The sequence below is a fragment of the Aythya fuligula genome, chromosome 26 (genome assembly GCF_009819795.1).
Source record: "Aythya fuligula isolate bAytFul2 chromosome 26, bAytFul2.pri, whole genome shotgun sequence".
NCBI lineage: Eukaryota > Metazoa > Chordata > Aves > Anseriformes > Anatidae > Aythya > Aythya fuligula.
Genome location: NC_045584.1, coordinates 3,935,821 through 3,955,364, shown reverse-complemented (window position 1 = coordinate 3,955,364; position 19,544 = coordinate 3,935,821). Strand labels below are relative to the sequence as shown.

Genomic DNA, 19,544 nt, shown 5'->3' with positions numbered 1-19,544 from the left:
TCCTGGAGGCACAGTTTCGCAGTGTGGGGGTCTTTGTGTCCCACGGGGTCCACACAATTTAGTACCATGGGGGCTGAGGAGGGATCTGGGGTCAATTTTGCTCTGTAGAGATGCCCATTGGGAGACCAATAGGGGGGGTACAGAGTTTTTAAGGTCCACTAAGTGTTACGGTGGGTGTCAGATGATCTAGAGGAAACCTCAAGGCAGTTGGGGCCACGTAAGGCTGAGGGCACAGTGAGGACACACACACGGAGGTCAGTATAGGCATGGGGCAAGGTGCCCCGGGTGATCCAGCGCCGGGTGCCTGGCTGGTAGGCATGGATCAAGTGAGTGTCCCGGTAGGTTTCATGACTGTACCCACCCAGTACGAGCAGCTCCCCTCCCAGCACAGCTGCACCCCCCACTACATGGGCTTGGGGCAGGGGGCTGAGCAGGACCCAGATATTTAGCTTGGGACTGTAGACCTCAAAGGCCAGCTGGTCCTTGTAGCCACTCTGCCCATCCCGCTGGCACAGCCCCCCAGCCACATAGAGCTGCCCACCTGCCTCCTCCATGACGTGGCCAGCTCGCTGGCCATTCATGGGGGCCAGGAGCGTGGCAGGAGCACCTGGAACATAGCGCAGAAGGGCCGTCTGGCACTGGTATGCCTCGTCACAGCCCCCTGACACATAGAGGGCACCATCCAGGGCACATGCTGCATGCCCACACAGAGCCATCGGCAGGGGCTGGCACGTCCTGGGCAAGGAGAGAGGGAACAGTGAAGGGCAGGTAAAGCAGGGCTGCCCCTCAGTGGCTGCCTGGCCAGCAGGTCCCTGCTGAGCACTGCTGGCCATGGATCTTTTGATCACTCAGCAGGCACTGCTGGCCGAGCCCCAGCGGGCAGCATTAGCTGCATGTAATGGATGAACAAGGGGCATTGCTCTTCAACAAATGACACCCTTAGTCGACCCACAGGGGACTCCCCCAGTGAGCAGTGTTGGCCAACACCTGGCAGAGCACCCAAAGAACACAGCTGGAAGGTATTTAAACGATTCCCGTCATTGGCAGATGGCCAGCAGACCCTCAGTGAACACTACTGGCCAACCCATTCACTACCAATAGGCATCACTGGCCAGCACCCAATGTCCCAAGGGACACTTCTTCCACACATGCCAACTGCAGGCCAGTGACTCCTCCATGGGAGCGTCAGTGGGCACTCAGTGGGCACCACTGGCTAATGCAAGGGGCTATGAGGGCAGAGGAAAGCAGGTGTCCGAGAGGAGAGGTCTCACCTCCAGGTGTCAGCAGACAGGTCATAGCACTCCACGGTGTCTGTGCAGTAGAGGTCACCTGAGCTGCCCCCCATGGCATAGATGAAGCCCCCAAGTGCCACAGCAGCGAAGTAGCTCCGCCCGCAGGTCATGCTGGCCAGGCGCTCCCAGGAGTCGTCCATGGGCCGATACCTGGTGTTAAAAGGACATGGGGGCAAGAGACTAGCTGTTACCCACAGCGGCATGAGGTGGTGTTGGCACTGCTGAGGACAGCAAACCACCCACAAGCAACCAACCCCATAATGCCCTGGAGACCCTTGCATAGAAACATCCTCCCCTCTCCAGCAATACCGATCCCATAAGGCTGTGAGGCCACATATCCTGGTGGGGGCCTCCCTGCCTTGTCCCCTACAAATCCTGTAACATCCCCAGGTGGGATAGCTCCACAGGGACAGGAAGCTCCCAGTCCAACAGACAACCAAAATACCACAGAGCCTTGGGTCTGTGTGGTAGCTCTTGCTCCCCCAATAATTCCAATCCCACAGGACGCCTCTCGGTCCCCTGTAGCCCTCACCTGTAAACACTGGCCAGGGTGTCATGGACCCCATAGTAGCGCTTTCCACCCAGGACGTAGAGGACATTGCCTACCACAGCTACAGCATGGCGGAAGCGTGGACCGTCAGGAAAGTCCCCCAGTGCCCTCCACTCCACACGCTTCACCAGCCCCACAGCACTGAGGTAGCGGTGGGCAAACCAGAGGTGCCTGCTGGGCTTACGAGCAGCCATGTTGGTTGTCAGTTTGTCTCCACCACAGACCACCAGCACCTCTTGCAAGGAACGCACCCGGCACGGCAGCTGGGCCACCGGCTCCAAACTTGCTATCATGAGCTGGCGGAGGAGGCCTGGGTCTGCTGCCCCTGCGGCCACCGACTGGACCTTCTTCAGCTCCTGACCGGACATGAGGGCAAAGCGAACAGATGACAAGACTTCCTTGGCTATGTCCTCTTGGCCATCTCCATTGGCCACGAGCCACCGGGATGCTGCTTCCAAAGCCTCCAGTTCATGGAGGACATTGAGACCATCAGAGCGGAGGAGGCGGATCAGGAGGTGTGCAGGAAGCTCCAGGAAGGCTGGTGTGGTCACCACAGAGGGGAAGGTGGCCAAGATGTAGTCCTCTGCCACGCGGCTCACCTGGGCCAGCCCATAGTCCACAGCAAAGGCCAACACATCCAGACCAGTTTCTGGGGTCAGGCCATGGGTGAAAACATCCAGGCAGAGGGTGAGGAGCCCCCAGGCCTGGTAGCGCAGGGAGGTCTCGGCTGCCTCCAGGACTACAGGCCATGGTCCGGCCACAGCCCCTGTGTAGGCGAAGGAGAGGAGGAGGCGCAGCTCCTCTGGGGTCAGTCCTGTGGCCAGTGGGGCAGCAGGGTCATGGGTTGCCTCCCGCATGGGGCAAGTGAAGAGGGCCCGGAAGAAGTCACAGGAGCAGCTCAGGGCCAGGCGCTGAACTAGGTGAAAGGAGGGAAAACGATGGGGGCAGGAGGGGGACCCAGTGTCTGGGTACTGCCCTTTGCACCTTGCAGCCCCCCAGAAGCTCAGGCATCCCCTGCTGGTCCTCCTGCCGACCCAACAGGACCAGACATGGGGCACCTCCAGCTCCCGTCCCACTTCAAGACAGGCACTGGAGACCCTGGCACTGACCCTGTGCACCCACCCTCCCTTCCCAGGGACCTAGGGGTCCCAGCTAGCCCTGCCACCTCCTCAATTCCCTCCCTTCCTCCCCCCACAAGAGCCCACCCCCGGCTCACCTGGGATAACCTCATCCCCTGCCTGCAGCTGGAGGTCGCAACCCAAGCCGCAGGCATGGAGCTTCTCCATGGCTCTGAGAGTCTCCCACTGCTCCTCCAGGGCCTCAGGACCCCCCTCCTGGTGGTCATTCTCCAGCCTGGAGGCACAGGCTGCCACCAGCCGGGGGGCCCCCAGAGCCCTTGCAGCCTCCTCCACCTCCTTCTCTCTGCCACAGGGCATGGTTCCCTCATAGGCAAAGGCCAGCACGGCTCGCCAGCCCCATAGTGTGACCCCCGGTGGAAGGGGGACATGGGAAGGGGGTCCCTGGCGCAGCTCTCTGGTCCTGCCCTCCAGAAAGCGTAGGAAGAAGGAGCTGATGGATGCTAGGACCACGGCATGGGCCACATCACCCTCCGGACCCACAGCCACGTCCACCAGCTGTCCTGCGGTGCGGAGGTCATTGGCGACAGCCAGGAACTGTCCGGCATGGGTCCCATCCCGCAGTTGCCATTGGGATGGGGATGGCCCCTCTGCAACCCACATCTTGCCTGTGGGAACATAGGGAGCAGAGGTAAGGGTGCCATCCCCACAACCAGAGCCTCTGGCCAATGGCAGGAGTCCTGGGTGGGGATGTGGGGTGCTGCTGCTGGCACTGCCCCATAGCGAAAGCCACTAGATCTATTGCCAAAGGCTCTAGAGACCACCACCAGGCTCTGCTACTGCCCCACAGCTGAATTTGATGCCCCTTGCTGAAACTGCAGCTCCATAGATGAATGTGATGCCCCCTATCTGCCTCATCACTCAACCCTCTGCTCTACAGCATGGGATGAAGCTACTGAGCCATCGCCAAAGCCAACTGAAAGCCACAGCCCCACAGCTGAGTGTCCCCATCAAAGCTTCTGCCCCATAGTAGAAGCCACGAAGTTCTGGCCCAGCCATTGCCCCACATTCAAAACTACTGGAGCACCACCACCACCAAAGCTGCTGACCCCTGCCCTGCCTCTCCTTGAAGACACCGCTCCCACCCCTTTGGTGCCCACCGCACGCAGCCACATGTTGCCCCATAAACCATGCGTGATGCCATGCGTCGTGCGTCCTCTCACACCGTTTGCCGTGCTGCATCGTGCCGACCCTGGCATGGCACATCACGCTGCATGCCCCGTCGCCCCGTGGCACCCCGCACATTGATCGCGTTGTTGCGGGGTGTCGAGTGTCCTTTGCAGCGCTGCCTGTCGCGTGGCACGTGCCGTGCGCTGCATCCTGCGCTGCCGTGCTGCGCGGTGTGCGGCAACCGCGCGCCTGTCCCCCCTTACCGCCTGCCGCAGCTCCAGGACGCTCCTGTGACCCCCTAGGAATGTGTCTGGGTAATTATAGCCCAGCCTGGACACGTGGCCCCAGCAACGGAGCTGGGATGGGCCCGGGCAGAGGGAGGGCCGTGGCCCCTGTCCCCGGGACGGGGCGGTCAGACACTAGGGTTCCCTGAGGACGGCAGGGCAGGAGGACACCGCTGGGATTATTTTCACCCCTCTCAGGCAAGGAGGGTGCAGGTAGGGCCATAAACTCTGGGTTTATCCCCAACAGGCTGTGCCAGCCTCTGGCCCATCAGATTCCCCCCCAAACCTTGCTCATTCTTATGGAGCCCCTTCCACAGCCCCCACCAGCACCCCCCACCCCAAAAAAGCCCCTGTGTCAGAGCAACCACCCCCCCTGCACTGCCAGCTGTATGGCAGGGAGACACTCCCACTGTTCTCCCAAGGTGCTGCCCAGCCCCGCCAACCCCCCCATAGAAGAGGCAGGGTTCCCCAGCCCACACAAGGGGGCACACAGGGACACCAACAGGGACACGAGCCTTGGGGCCCTCACGTGCACCCATAGCAGCACAGCCTACCATGGCCGTGACCATGTCCCCACCCCATGCTGCTCCATCCCCACCTCTTCTGTCCTTGGATCCCCAAGTCTCCGTGTCTGCTGTCCCAACACCCTCCCATCTCGCTGTGCTCCCCTCTCCAATCCTGTTTCCCCTAATACCCATGTTTCCCCTCTATGAACTCATATCCCCAGCCCCGAATTTCCTGTCCCTATACCCTCATGTTCCCATGTATCTGGCTCAATTTTCCATGTCCCCAGAGATGAAGGTCCATTTTATTCTCCGGGTCCATTTTCCGGTGCTTATTTACCCCATCTGTAGAGATTATATTTTCTTGTTCTAGCCAGGCACAATTTCACTTTCTGCAACTTGCACTTATTATTTTTGTCCTTTCACTGTGCACCCGAATCTGTCTTTTCTGTAACCACCAACTTGTGAAAAATCCTATTTGATCACCCCATCACCTTCTTTTCTCTGGGCTGAGCAACCCAGTTCTATTAGCCTCTCCTCATGCATCCCATACCTCAACACCCTAAAACTGTTTGGCGGCCTTTGCTGGATGTGCTGCAGTCTGCACACAGAACATTTGACCACATCTGCTCCACCTCTGAGCTGAAAGACCTCTGGAGGTCCCTTTCAGCCTCAGGTATTTCCCAATTCTTTAGTTGTGGACTCTAGACTTCCTTAAAGTCTTACAGGAGAAAGCAACCAAGCTCCCAGACACTTAGCTATGGGCAAACCGTAACCCCTCCACCCCTCAAATTCTTTAACCTTAACCTAAAGCCAAACGTATCAGCTGTGACTCCAGACCCTAACTGACAGACTCAGTGAGGTGCCATCTTGCAGGACAAAATCTTGCAGGACTCAACAGAAACTACACGGTTAAAAAGCCTGAATGAAAACATTAAATCTGCCCCTCAGGTTTGTATGCACAATACAGAGAAATGGAGGCAAAGTGACTGATGCATGAAAAAATTCTCAGCAGGAGCACGAGATCAAAACTTTGTGTTTCAATGCCTTCAGCTTTTTCCACATCTCAGTCCCAACCCTGTAAACAGCTGGATGATGTTAAAATTTAGCGACAACTCATTTGACAGTATCTTTATTATACAATGTCTTATTACATACAGCACTCAAAGGACAGCTTGCACGGAGGAATGGCAACATTTACAGCCTGGGAGGTCCTGTCAGCCTCCAGCCCTCCTGTCTACCTATCTTCATTAAAGCAGCAGCAGCTCCAAAACCCAAACACGCAATGGTGCCCGTCATGTAATTGCGAGCTGGAAAAAAAGAAAGAAAAAACAACCAATTAAAGCAAAAAAGATCTATCAGGACACAAGTACTACGCAGTACATCTTGACATACTCTGCAATTTTTCATCAGCAGTTTGTGGTCCCTTGACCAAAATATCACTGAGGGCCAAGAGAAATCAGAAAAATGTATTTTTTCAATTAAGTTTTCTCATGATTTTGCCTACAGTTTCAACTGTAAATATCCATAATCCACTGCCCTGTCTCCTTACACAGGGAATCTTAAATTGCTTACTTCAATGACTAAAACAACTGCTGCTTCAAACTCTCATCAGTTTAGCAACCAGGAAAAGTAAAGAGAAATCCTACTTCACCAGAATAGCAACTTCAGAAAAAAAAAACACACTCAGATCTTTAATACTGAGTCTACAAATGCCTGCAGAAAACAATACTGTGTAAAAATCTGCAGGAATTAATCTAGCCTGACAGCATCACATGAGCAAAAGCCAAAAGATACAGCTCATCCCTCAGACTGCATGAAAAATTCACAAAGCAGATGATAGACTGCATTTTCAATGTAAAATAAATTACATCTGCTGTTAAGAAAACAGATTTCCACAACTATGTTTTTCATATCCTGCAATTTCAAGTTACAACTCGTAGTTATAATCGTCAGAGCTGGGTCACCTCCGTTTCAAGCTGTAAATCATCTTGCTATCATCTCTGGTCTCCTTCTGTATTTGTAGTATTTGTTTTAGCACACCTATGCAATGAAGCATCACTGAAACTGGCGTAAAAGGGAATATACACACAGAGATGAATCTTTACCAAATAAGCCTGACATCAAGATTGTTTAACTATTTTCCCTAATACAAAGGTTTCTGAAAACAGAGGGCTCATTTCATTGCAGGCATTACCTCTTGCACCTAAGACAACTCCTGTTGCACAGCCTCCTATGAAATAGTTCAAAGGATCCTCTGGCTTCTCTCGGATTTGGGCGCTGAGGCAGGTAGTCAAGCCAAACACGGCTCCTAGTGTAGCTGTAAACAAAAGGCAAAGAAACCAAATAAACCCCCTCGAGAAACTGAAAATAAAATATAAAGCATATTTTGGAGAAGCATGGTGCCATTCACCAGTTCCACTGCGAGGAAGGAGGATAATGAAGCATTAACATCTGCTTATGATTACCTGGGGCCATCGTAACCCAGGCACATGATTAGACTCCAGCACTGTGTAAGTCCCACGGGATTCTTTCCGGTACCTCCTCTGGTTCAGAAGCAGCACAGCCACCCTGTGCAGTGCAGATCCTGCACCAGCAGGTCCAGCTCGGTCATGGCTGGAAGTGGCTGTGTGCCACAAGGCCGGCACATCCGCATGGCTACAGACAAAGGCCACCACGTCCAGCTTGCTTATGAGCTTGGAATTCATAAGAACCCTTGCTCGTGAGACAATGGGACAGCCCCCAGGCACTCAGAGGGTAACAGAAGAGAGGAGCAGGTTTCTCTGGAGCACTTTTGCTCAGGATGCAGGAGATAGCAGAGCAGTGTTTGTGCTCTTTGCTGAAACTTTGCTCCTGAGCCCCTCTGTACCCAGCCTTGCAGGGAATCAGGTAGAGAAAGGCAGGCGGCTCTGCTCTCTTTAAAGGTTGGTTTGCCCTTGCACTTTACATCCTGCTTTTGCCTGCCTGGGACTTGTAATGATTTTTAGAAAACAGAAAAATTGACTGAATTTGTAAGTTACTGATTTTTTAAAAATTGATTTTGGTATTGTAAATTGATTCCACGAACTGAAATAAGACAATGCAACTGTAGCATTTTCTTGTCTACTGAAGTACACATCCCGTTCCATCTGTGTAACTGAAAACTTTGGCAAATAACCATGTCAAGCAAACATATAAAAAGCTTCTTTGGTTTATAACACAGGTTCTTGATCAGAAACATAAAACTGGCTACCAGGCACTGTCTCCAGGTTCTAATTCATCCTTCTGGGAACAACACACTGACTCAAAAATGCCCAAGATGAAGTTTCCAGCCTGTATGGTAACTCATAAACTGGAAGCTCATGTTATAAAGCCTATCACTTTTTTCCGCAGAAAATGCGATTACACTGATCCTAAAGTCAATTTAAAAGAGTTCTAAAGAAACAAAACACATAGACCAAGCACTGTACTTCAGCTACAAAACCCATAGACCAAGCACTGTACTGCTTTGGACCAAAGACTCTGCAGGCAAAACACAGGGTTCCAGCCCATCAGGCTTGGCCTCCTTAGCAGTGGACATGATAAAATTCTTCCTTAGGTGTGAAAAGTAGCAAGAGGATTCTGTGCTAGTTTAGGATTACAAGATTTATGCAAGTAATAACTAATGACATTATCTGGTCCATTACAATGACCTGTCAGGGCTCAAGTCATTACGTGAGATTGCAGGTCCTATTTTAGAGTTGAAAAACTCAAAACTGCAGATGTGGATCACTTCTGAATCAGCTTCTAGTTCAGAACACCAATGCTGGGGTGACAGATAGAGGTGGCACAGGCCATTAAATTACACTGAAAAACAAGGTGAGCTTAGTGAAAAGAAACTGCATTTGCCAAGGGTTTGGGGAGGGAGAGGGGGCACCCTTGTGGATATGTACCTGCATCTGGAACAGACCCTCAGCTCCCTGCTTACTTCTTCAGCATCCTCTCCCTCTTGCAGACCACAGACAACTCAAGACAACTAAACGGTTTCTTCTTGGCTATACAACATGATTGGAAAAAAAACACTCATTTTCCTTTTAGCTTTTCAGAAACAGAAAGTCATTTATTAAGGGTAGTGCTTAACTTATATGAAGTAGAGGAGTAAAATAATTTTGCTTTTAAGTTTGCTTAAAAATAACTTTTACTTCCCTTATGCTTTTGTCTTAGAACTGAATGCACACACACGTATATATAAATATATTAAGTATTAAAAACATGTACCTTTTACTCTAGTTTGTAAGAAATGCATCCTTTAAGTTTTAAATAAAGACTATGGTACTTGTTCTTATCCAGTTTTAGGGGCTGTCACCACAGGATGCACCTTCAGCCTGAGCTGTGATGGCTGTTCTTGTGTCTCAAGCACCTAACCAGGAGTTTCTTCTGCCATCCCCCCTGCAATCAGTGGCATTCCATTATCCAGCAGAAAACATTACCCACACGCAAGTGACACTTGCGCATATAAATAAGTCGCAAGTTGGAATAAAGCAAAAGGAAGACACCAGCTGCAGCGCTTTGCTCTTAGGTGCTTTGAGGGGCTTTAGCATTTTGGTTTCCAGCTCCTGTCCTTAGACTGCTTTGAGGTAGGTGAGCGGTGGAAGCCAAAGGGCCCCAGGGGACCGAGCACGGCCGGAGCCGAGTCCTCGCTGCAGGGCGCAGCCCCTTACCCATCGTGGCGCTGTCGGCGGCTGCCATCTGCAAGGCGGCGAGGGCGGTGCTGGGCCGGAGCAGGATGATGCGGTACGCCGACCCGACCAGGCCTGCAAGACGGAACGGGCCGGGTGAGCCGCGGGACGGGACCCACCGGGAACCCCCTGCAGCAGCACGGCAGCACCGGAGCCCGAGCACCGGGACCGGGACGCGTCCGAGGGAACTGCGACCGGTCCGGGGCCGCCCTGCCCCGCTCCGCCAGCCCACCCCCGGCGGAGCTCGACCCCCCGGCCCGGCCTCGAAGCCGCGGTCACCCCGCTCCTTACCGGCGGCGGCACCGACGCGGGTGGTGAGCCAGGTGCGGCGCGGGCAGTCCTCGCCCTCGGGGCCGTCCCAGTAGCCCGCCATGGCGCCGCAAGGGCACGGCCGCGCTCTCGCGAGATGGCGGCGCGGGGACCTCGCCTCGCTCCGCCCCGGGCCGGCGGCTGAGGGAGGCTGCGGGGAGCCGGGGGAGCCGGGTTGGGGGGGTGGAAGCAGCTGCAGCGGAGCCCCGAGGGGGTTTCTCGGGGGCTGTGAGGGGATTGACGGCTGGGGAAGGGAGGGGGGAGCTCCAGGGCTTGAAGTGCTTGCAGTACTTGAAGGGAGCGTATAAAGAGGAGGAGGAGGAACTCCTGTTTATGCGTTGGTAGTGACAGGACAAGGGGGAATGGTTTTAAACCAAGACAGGGGAGATTTAGGTTGGAAATTAGAAGAAAGTTTTTCACTCGGGGTGGTGAGGCAGTGAAACGGGTTGTCCAGGGAGGCTGTGGATGCCCCACCCCTGGAGGCGGCTCTGGGCAGCCCGCTCTAGTGGTGGATATACAGCCCCCAGAGCAGGGGGGTTTGAACTGGATGATATTTAAGGTCCTTTTCAACCCAGGCCATTCTATGATTTTTTGAGGAGAAGCATTCATCCCCGAAATCCCCTCGCGAGGCTGGATTCTGTCGTGGTTTTAAGCCACGGGGCACGGGGTGAGGCAGGTGGGTGCTGTGCAGCTCGCAGGCTTCTCACGAAGAAACTGCAGGATCGGTGCTTCTGCTGCTTTCCGGGGTTTTAATTAAAACCATGCTCCTGCCAAATCCCCAGCAGAGGTCCGAAGGTGCTGCTGCACCAAGCTCTGCCTGTCTGCTATGCGACCCTCAGGATTTACCAAATTCCTGTCATTTTTCGAAGTTCATCTTTAGGTAAAGCAGAATCCCAAAAGCCCAGCTGGCGGTCACTGTACCTGCATTTTGATGGAGCTGATGATGTGCTGCCCATCATAAATACCTTTCATACAGGATAGGCTGCGTTAATTCCTCAGTCACAAACGAGCAACGAGAATAGATAAAATGCTTCCAGTAGAAAAATTAATTTTGAGAAACTGTTTTGAACAAATGTATATTTATACAACTAGTTTTTAGGTGCGTGCTGTGCACCACTAACCTGCTAAAACTCTTAATGTCCTGAGGAGTGATTGCTTTTTGCTCACAGCAGCAGAGGCATGTGCGAGAAACACCTTCAGCGTGATCTGTTCAGAGCTGGGACAGTAAGCACAACTTTGAATAATAAATGAATAATAAATGTCTCAAGAAGCTCTGTGAGTGGCTTTGCTCAACTGTTGGCATTTGGTTACCTGGTGGAATACTTGTGAGATGACTGCAGAGTTTGAAGAAACAGAATTAGGGAAGTTCCCTAGTTCACCTTTTTTTTCTGTTGTTGGTCAGCCATGGGCCAACAGACAGGTTCTCTTTCTAAGGCTTTTTCCGTGTAGCTGGCACAAAGTCTCACTGTCCTGACCTGACCTGAAGTGGAGACGCAGCTAGGTTCAGGACAGAGCTGGCTGTGGGTACAAGTACTGGTCAGACTCCTTCCTCATCCCACCCCCAGAACTGATTTCCACAGGTCCAGCCTAGATGTATGTTTAGGCCAGGGGTAGGATACCTTTGATGCAGAACTAGCTAATTTTCATCCAGCAGAAAGCAGATATTACCATGAGCTTGTGATCTTGTCTGTGAGACCTCCAAGACCTGTTGAATTCATTGCATGGCCTCTGTATGCCCAAATGTTTTCTAAAGCGAAGGGCTTCCTGAATGTGCTCCTATTTCCTGAAGTTCTTTAGTAGGACAAACTCTGGAAGATTTGTGGCTACTTCTCCTCCTCCTGCTGTGAATAGGCTCATCATGCACACACAATGAAGTTACCCTGTTGGAAAACATCACATCAGCTTTATATTCTAATGTTTCCTGCTGTGAAAGCATTGGCTTTCACAGATATAATGCCTAAACAAGGACTTGATTATACCTGAAATTCTTTAGAAAAGTAATTGTATTTCATGTTTCAAAACATAGCCAATTCTTGGCTCTTAAAGTATCACTTGATTCCAGATAGTACAGCTCTGTACTAACAACACACCCTTCTGATAACTCCAATCCTTTAATTTTTCAGCAGTGGATGGTTTTGTGGTTGTACTTTTATTTTTGGTTTTGTTTTTGTTTATTTGTGTGTGTGGTTAAGGGCTACAGATATAACTAGTTAGGACTTGAGCTATTTCCTTTGGATTTTCAAGGGCTCTATTCTAATTCTGTCCTCTGTGTACTGTTTTATCTTTTTCTTCCAAAATAATAAAGATGTATTGATACATTTAGGCCACACTGTATGTATTTTTCAGTGGTTGTCACTTTGCTAATAAAAATATTTAGCAACTTACTATCATTCTTTCTCAGCGGTATGCCTTCAAATCAGGCTCTTCCATTCTTATTTTGCCACTGTTAACATAACTTCAGTAGCTGACTGGATGAAGTCCATAACTGGCTGGAATCTTGGTTCAAGCTTTATCTTCTCTTTAAGCATCTTTAAGATATGCTAAAGCGTGTAGCATAAAGCATGTAGCTTTAGCATACCTTAAAGATTAAGTTGGAGCTGCTGGGTGGCATGCAAGATGAGGATGGCAGGGTCATCTCCAGTCCAGAGCTGCCCCACCTGTCAGTTTTAGGATTGGTATTTGGGTATATTAGTGAGTCTCAGCCTAATCTTAAAGCATCTGCTTATGGTGATGGTTGTATCCAGCAATAGCAGTAGGGCCACTGTACTACTGCCCTGTGCTCCAAAAATGTGCCTGTTCTTAAAAATAGAAACCAAACCCAACAATCAAGTACTTGCAACTTATTAAAGGAAGCAGTTCATAGAGCAGTTTTATTCCTCCTGCTAAGCACATCTAATGAAGGGTAGAATCACTATGACAGACTGCAGGGCTAGAAAATGCACGACAGCAGTCAGTGTCATGATGCATTTGCCCCGATGTAAAAAAACTGGGGCCAGTAAGCCTTGCATGGAGTAAGGCTCTATACCAGGTAACAAGCGACACTCCACAGTTTGAGCAGGTATCAAAAGCCTTTCTGTCCTGAGCACGTTATGTGTAGTTATTACCCGTAATGGATTCATACTGCATCTCCTGCACGCTTTTCATTTTTGCGCTCAGGTCAGGTCCTGGACTATTAACGCTCATCACAGAACCATTAGGAGACAGGAGCTTGCAACTTATTATGAACAAGCGAGTTCCAGGTAAAGCAACAAGCAAGTCAATCTAATTAATTAACATTACACTTAGACCAGCTATCTTGAGTCAAAATATTTTGGTTGCAGAGGGTTTACTATAAGCCATGGCTACATGCCAGAGTTAGCTAATCCAGGCACAGTATTTGTGTTACCTCCCTGAACTGTTGGAGGTGGGAGGTAAAATGACTTGCCATTGTGCTACAAGAAACTCATTTCCCTTCTCCATCTGGAACTGTTGTAGAAGTAAGGACAGAACCACTGCCCTGTAAATCATATCCAAAAGAATTCCCCATTCTCCCCTCTTGGGAGCTTTTTGCATGGACTTACTCTCCGTGTAGTTCAGCAGCCTAAGCTTGTAATCCGTACTTGTCAGAAAAGAATTTTACCTCGCCTGCAAAACAGGCTAATCAGATCCAGTATCAACAATCAGTAAGCTGCTTTCCAGTGCTCAGTGTAAGAAGCAAGCTCCTCAGCCCATGTGCACAACTGGTAGTCTAATGATTTTTTTGGGACTATTCAGGTAACTGCCATCAGTAGCCATGCCCAAAAATTGAAGAGACCATGCCCTGGTCTCCTCAAGAGTGGGAGGAGGACAAATACAACATTATTACTTTTTTTTCCTAGGTTTCATTAGAATCTGAGAGTTACCTACCAAAATTCAATCAGCATCTCCTTTAAAACATACCTCCCACTCAACGCTGGGGGCAGTGAACAGATACGTTCACTGCCCCCAGCAACAGAATTCCTGGGATTCCTGCTGACAAATTCAGCTGTAGTTCTTTAAACCCTTGAGAAAAGGCAGTCACTCAAAAGGGAACGTTGAATACTATCTTTAAAAAATTAAAGAAAAATCTTTGAGCATTTCTTTATAAAAGAGCTTTAACCAAAACCTATGCGTTAGGAATTGACTTCAGGAGTCTTGTATAGCAATTGTATCTTGGCACCTTTGTTTCTCTCTCCTCATCTTTACAAGGTGGAAAAAAAAAAGTTATCCTGGAAAATTAAAATACCATTCTGTAATGTTATTTCTGAATTTATCTGCTATCCATAACCTGTGAGCTCAAGTCCATTATACGAAAGTCAGTGCACCAAAAGACCAAAGAACAAGGGGAGAAAAAGCGCACAGTGAAAAGTCAGTTTAATGAAATCTTGCATGACAAATTATGGCAATTATCATAACTGGAATTGCTAAGACTAGAGATTACGGAGAAACATGGTAAATTTTCAAATCTGTCAGATGTTTCTATAAAGGAAATAAACCATTTTCTATACTCACTGGGAGAACAAGAGGCCAGTCAAACTGCAGAAAATGGGATGCATTAGGAAGAGTCTATTTAACGGCAGCAATACCTAAGCAATGGAATTGATTGGTACCTCAATGGCGAGACAAGGGGGAGAGCCATCGAAACGTTGCGGGTCTTTTATTATCTTATTTGGGTTTTATTCCTGTAGGCTTCTAACAATTTGGACACCTGCTCGGCCTGCTTTCAGTGGCAGACTGCCAAGGACTAGTTTGAGATCTTTCCCTGCCCCGTCTTCTCTGAAGCAGTGCGTTGCACACTGGGAAATGGACTGTGGAAAGATGCCAAAATGACACATTTTCTTATCTCAATGTTTAAATTTCCTGCAGGTCTAATCTTATTTTATATATATATTTTTTAAATAGGTTTATTTTTTTGTTTTACTAACACCACCATACTTGTAATATTCCCCCATCAAGTGTGTTACATGTTATTATCTTCAGTAAGCTGTTTTCCTGGAAATTGTTAATAACTATGGTGACATCAGTCAGCAGCCAGAACAAGAGATGCAGTAATTGCTAACAACATCCATACATCAACAACAGACTTAGAAACAAAGATGCAGGGGGGAGGGTGGTGCAAGGGAAGATCATCGTAACACAGCACAACTGGGCATCGTCAGCCTCCAAAGAGCAGGAGGCTCAAGCACAGGAAACACAACACAGGGCTTGGGTTGTTTTGTTTGCTTGTTTTCTGTTAGAAGATTTAATGCAATCCCCAAATATACTTTCATATGACAGTCTTGCATAAATCTTTCAAAACACATGGGCATCATCTGGTTTTACTTGTCAGTAATTTACTAAGGCTTAAAGCAGAGAATTAAACAATTTTTGTTTGGTCTAACTATACCTTGCTGGACAGGGCTTGAAGTAAATCTATAGCTAATTCTGTCAGTGATTCACACTACTGTTTTTCTCTTCATTGTAAACATATGCAAGGCTTCCAGCTGAAATAAAATTTGTATCAGGTAGTAGCTGCCAGATCATTATTTTTTTTTTGGAATGCTGAAGGTGCCTGTGTACCACCACTAAACCCCATCAAAGCTGGCATGCTTAGGCCATTATTATTAATGTTCATGCACCATCAATTTCATGTTTAGGTAAAGCACCTCAAAGTGAGACTCTGCATAGACCCCAAAATTAATGGATTTTGGGACCAGGAAATAACACCTGTTTCTCCACAATTAGGCTCTGCTGACAAAGACACCTTGTTAATTTTCTTATGCTGACAACAATAAACTTTACGCTGCAAGGTTGTTTAAAAAGAGTAGTTTAAAATCTGAGTATCAGTGTAAAAAGATCAAAGATCCAAAATGCAGATCGCTCATTTGAAAATACAGAAGTTCCCCAGGACATGTGATGAAGAAACAATTGTGTGGGTGGGTGGTAAGAAACACGCTCATTTTCTGTTAGCGAGTTGCAAGGGAAAGGGTGCATCATAGGTTTGTGCGTGGTTAAAAAAAAAAAAAAAAAAACAGAACAAAAACCCACAGCTGTAGGGAGAAAAAAATACAAAAGGAATGAGCAGACAGTCCAGAGAAATCATGAATGCAATGGCACAGCTAATCATTAGCCCCTTTTTACTCCCAAGATGCTCCTTCAGAAGGCTATCACAGGAAAAGCAACCTTTCTACCCCCCACCCCACCAAGTGAAGTCTCAAACAGTGGCTAAAATTGGCCAACCATTAAACGTTCTCAACCCCCAATGAAGAAAAGTGTGTTTTCATAAAATAAAGGCAATAAGGGCTGTTTTGATCTTTGAATAAGTTGAAAGTTGCTTTTGTGCTGCAACCTAGGTTTACATTTTCAATTCATGCCACATTAAAATAAACTGGAAGGGGAAGAGGCATTTAAACGGTGCATTTAGACCTCCTTAGTCTAAAGGAGAAAGGGCAAGCAAATGAGAAATTATCTAGCAGTAAACTACTTATAAAGAACACAGAACACTTCAGGGAATTTACAGAAAAATGATGCAGTCACTGCTCTTAAGTGACTACCAAATTCCAGCTGTGCTCCATAACACCAGATGTTTTAATAACAAAATAAAACTCAACTTTCACACAAAAGGCCCAAATGATCAGAAAACGTCCAAAGTAAAAAAGTGAGTTACGGTTACAGTAGGAGTACTTCAGAATTACACACAGGAAAACACATTCTTGCTTTTATTTTGGTGGAACAGAATACAATATCCTTCAGCCCAAACTATTCAAAGCTGGCAATATTACCTTTTTCTTCATGCTGCAAGACTTCAGGAAACAGAATAAGGACAGGAAGGGTTAAAGGTTAATTTTCTATTTAAGGCCGTTAATTCAGCAAGATATTTAAAAATGTACTCAACTTTAAGCATGAATAGTTGCATTGACTTCAGTAAGATTATTCACATGTAGTTAAGTCAGGCAAGTGCTTAAATGGCTTGTTGAATCAAGCCATTAAATGAGAGCTGCTTTATTATACAGATTTATTTTAATGGCTGACCAAGCTCATTACATGAGCCTATTTTATTCTTCCAAGGGCTAACAGCTGCTTCCTCATCAACTTTTCTGAAGGTGTAACCTGTATGCCTCCCTACACTTTACTGTAGCCACAGAAACATATAATTTTCTAAGAAAAATTGTATGCAACATCTATTATATATAGTGGCTTAGCTCTCCCTTAAATAGTAACAGAAAAGAACAGTACAAAACAATAGTTTCACTTTTTCAACACACAAGAGCATCTTATTGAAAAACTAAAATAAAAAAGTATCACCACAATATAAATCCCCAAATAATAATAATGAAATGGGAAGAAAGAAAAGGAGTTAGCAAAATGTCCTGTGGACTTTAAAGTCTCTTATTAACGCATTAAAAAAGCTTCTCTGGTGAATCACAATGTTTTGTTTCTTTCTGTTTACAAACCCACTAGACAGGGAACAACGGTGTCCACAACCTACGTTGGGATTAAAAAGTAAAAACGCAAGCTGCCCCATCTGCAGTCCAAAAAGAGAATGAACCCAAAAGGGCAGTCAGTGAGCGTAGGAACTGGTGAGGACCCGGTTTCCCTGCAGGTGGCAGAAACTCATAAGGGGGAGTAGGGGGTTACCAAAGCAGAATTCATGTTGGAACCGTGTCGGAAAGTTCTATCTCGGAGGCCTGCAAGACATGAACTACTGAAGAAACAGTCAAAAGGTCCCAATGAAAAGCTGTGACAAGCTGTAATGTGCCATTTCAATTACAAGGAAGAGGGGAAATGTTTGGTTGTTTGTTTTTTTTTGGCTCATCAATATGATGAGCTTTCACGTCCCAAACCACATTCAGGTAGTTTCCAAGTCTGCTTTTTTTTTTTTTTGTATGGAATCTACTGATCCAGACCAAAAAACCAAACAAACAGAACAGGGATGCACAGTTCTTAAGTCCTGGAGCCTTCAACACTGCCTGAAACAATAGCTGGCCTGGGGTATCCAGAGAGATGCCTGCAAGATGGTGTTCATAGCAGCCTTGCAAGCAGATCGGCTCACATCTGCTATGTGCTGCCAACATTCTGCCCATCACCTTCGTCATTAGGACCTGAAACAGACAACAGTTTTGTTATATATATTTTTTCTTGCCTTACACTAAGACACCTCACTTGAGAGGCCTATAGACGTCTCACATTTAGGATTTCAACGACAGATTAGAATGACAGTTGCTTCTCTCCCCCCTCCCTCCAACTGACATATTCCCTCTACAGATAAAGTTCTGTCCACTGCAAAATTTTATATTCTTGACTAGCCTGGTTTTAGGATCCCAGTAGCATCCCAGAGCTCAGTTTGCAGCCTCTTCAAGTCCACACACTGTGGGTTTTTTTAGTTTCGTATTAGTATTATTAGCATTTTTCCCCATCAATGAATCAGGATGGAGCACTGATCTGAGTAAAAGATGGGATGTATTAAGCCGTAGGAAGGCAAAGCACAGACAGCTTGAGGTCAGAAGGAAATCTTCTTCACACTAATGATTGGTGCTTTGCTCATCTATGGCCTCTCTGCATACAATGAAAGCAATTACACTTTTTCCACTACTTTTTGTAAATCTGCTTTCCAAACAGCACTCTACTCAAAGGTCAGCCTGTTTTGTTTTTTAAAGTGCAAGCCTTGGCCATATGGAAGGCAAAACTGAAACTCAAATCACCCTTTAATGGTCCTATAAACAAAGCCAGAACTAACTGAAGCATAGATCACTTCCACTAATCTGTGACGTAACTCAGCAGACAGAAGCAGCAGCCTTTTTACCAGTCTGGAGAAGTAACTAGAATCTTAGAATTGCTTGGGTTGGAAGGGACCCCATAGACCATCTAGTTCCAATCCCCTGATGCAGGGAGGACTGCCACCCACTAGATCATGTTGCTCAGGGCCTCATCTAACCTGGTCTTGGACACCTACAATGATGGAGCATCCACAACCTCTCTGGGCAACCTGTTCCAATGCCTCACCACCCTCTGACAGATGAATTTCCTCCTAACCTCTAATCTAAATCTCCCCTCTTTTAGTTTAAAACCATTCCCCCTTGTCCTGCCATTATCCAATTGAGCAAACTAGAAACAGTTTGGTTCAAAAAAGGCAACTCATATGAGTCATAATCCACAAACACTCAGAGAATTAACAGGCCAGAAGTATATCTATGGTGTACAGAGAGGACAAACAGTCTGCCTTAAACAACAACAAAGAAAATGTATGGAGAAGAAATCCCATGTCTTGCTTGCTTACCACTTCCGACTGATCCTGAAGGTGCAAGGACATCATCATCACTGTCTTCCTCATTTGATTGTGTTACTTCTGGCTCAGGTGCTACATTCTTGACTTCTTGTTCTTGTTCCACTCTACTCCTCAAAGCCAAGATCCGGTGGTGTAATGCAGCATACAACTGCCCTGTATCCTTAGAGCTTGCCTAGATATTTTTTTTTTTTAATATTCAGAAACAAGAAAAGGTGCAAGGAATTACAACAGAATAAAGCACTTACTTAATCTACAACAGTGAGGCCAAATTTCTCAAGCTACTTTTCAGTTTTCTCACATGGAGATTTTTCAAGCTAAGTCACAATGGGTTGTGGTATACATATTAAGATGTTAGATATACTCAATTCTGACATTCAGAGTATATTCCCCTCTGCTCAGCA

The 19,544-nt window shown here is 47.7% G+C and overlaps 3 protein-coding genes across 3 annotated transcripts in view; all 3 read right to left on the bottom strand.

The window, feature by feature from the left end:
- Window positions 1-158: 158 nt before the first annotated feature.
- On the bottom strand, window positions 159-3,581 carry KLHL33 (kelch like family member 33). Its single transcript, XM_032203939.1, has 4 exons — window positions 3,059-3,581; window positions 1,825-2,758; window positions 1,272-1,442; window positions 159-735 (listed from the first exon to the last, which is right to left on the bottom strand). Exons 1-4 carry the CDS (start codon window positions 3,579-3,581, stop codon window positions 159-161), a joined length of 2,205 nt encoding a protein of 734 aa, XP_032059830.1.
- A 2,410-nt stretch (window positions 3,582-5,991) lies between these two features.
- On the bottom strand, window positions 5,992-9,989 carry NDUFA11 (NADH:ubiquinone oxidoreductase subunit A11). Its single transcript, XM_032203652.1, has 4 exons — window positions 9,864-9,989; window positions 9,555-9,647; window positions 7,073-7,195; window positions 5,992-6,185 (listed from the first exon to the last, which is right to left on the bottom strand). The coding sequence occupies exons 1-4, from the start codon at window positions 9,943-9,945 to the stop codon at window positions 6,073-6,075; spliced, it is 411 nt and encodes a 136-aa protein (XP_032059543.1). The 5' UTR covers window positions 9,946-9,989; the 3' UTR covers window positions 5,992-6,072.
- A 4,246-nt stretch (window positions 9,990-14,235) lies between these two features.
- Window positions 14,236-19,544, bottom strand: part of RANBP3 (RAN binding protein 3) — a 45,469-nt gene continuing 40,160 nt past the window's right edge. Inside the window, exons 16-17 of the mRNA XM_032203533.1 lie at window positions 19,135-19,315; window positions 14,236-17,959 (exon numbers count right to left, since the gene is read on the bottom strand). Coding sequence (XP_032059424.1) covers window positions 17,916-17,959; window positions 19,135-19,315 — 225 coding nt within the window. The 3' untranslated portion in view covers window positions 14,236-17,915. The remainder of the gene's footprint in view (window positions 17,960-19,134; window positions 19,316-19,544) is intronic.

Bases quoted from the DNA above. Each gene is read 5' to 3' on its own strand.
- NDUFA11 (XM_032203652.1), bottom strand. From the start codon at position 9,945: ATGGCGGGCTACTGGGACGGCCCCGAGGGCGAGGACTGCCCGCGCCGC. The intron at 9,648-9,863 runs GTAAGGAGCGGG...TCCGTCTTGCAG, and splicing joins CCGCGTCGGTGCCGCCGCCG to GCCTGGTCGGGTCGGCGTAC. The intron at 6,186-7,072 runs GTAATGCCTGCA...CTTTTTTTCCAG, and splicing joins AGTTGTCTTAGGTGCAAGAG to CTCGCAATTACATGACGGGC.
- KLHL33 (XM_032203939.1), bottom strand. From the start codon at position 3,581: ATGTGGGTTGCAGAGGGGCCATCCCCATCCCAATGGCAACTGCGGGAT. The intron at 2,759-3,058 runs GTGAGCCGGGGG...CCTTTCACCTAG, and splicing joins AGGGGATGAGGTTATCCCAG to TTCAGCGCCTGGCCCTGAGC. The intron at 1,443-1,824 runs GTGAGGGCTACA...TTTTAACACCAG, and splicing joins ACCCTGGCCAGTGTTTACAG to GTATCGGCCCATGGACGACT.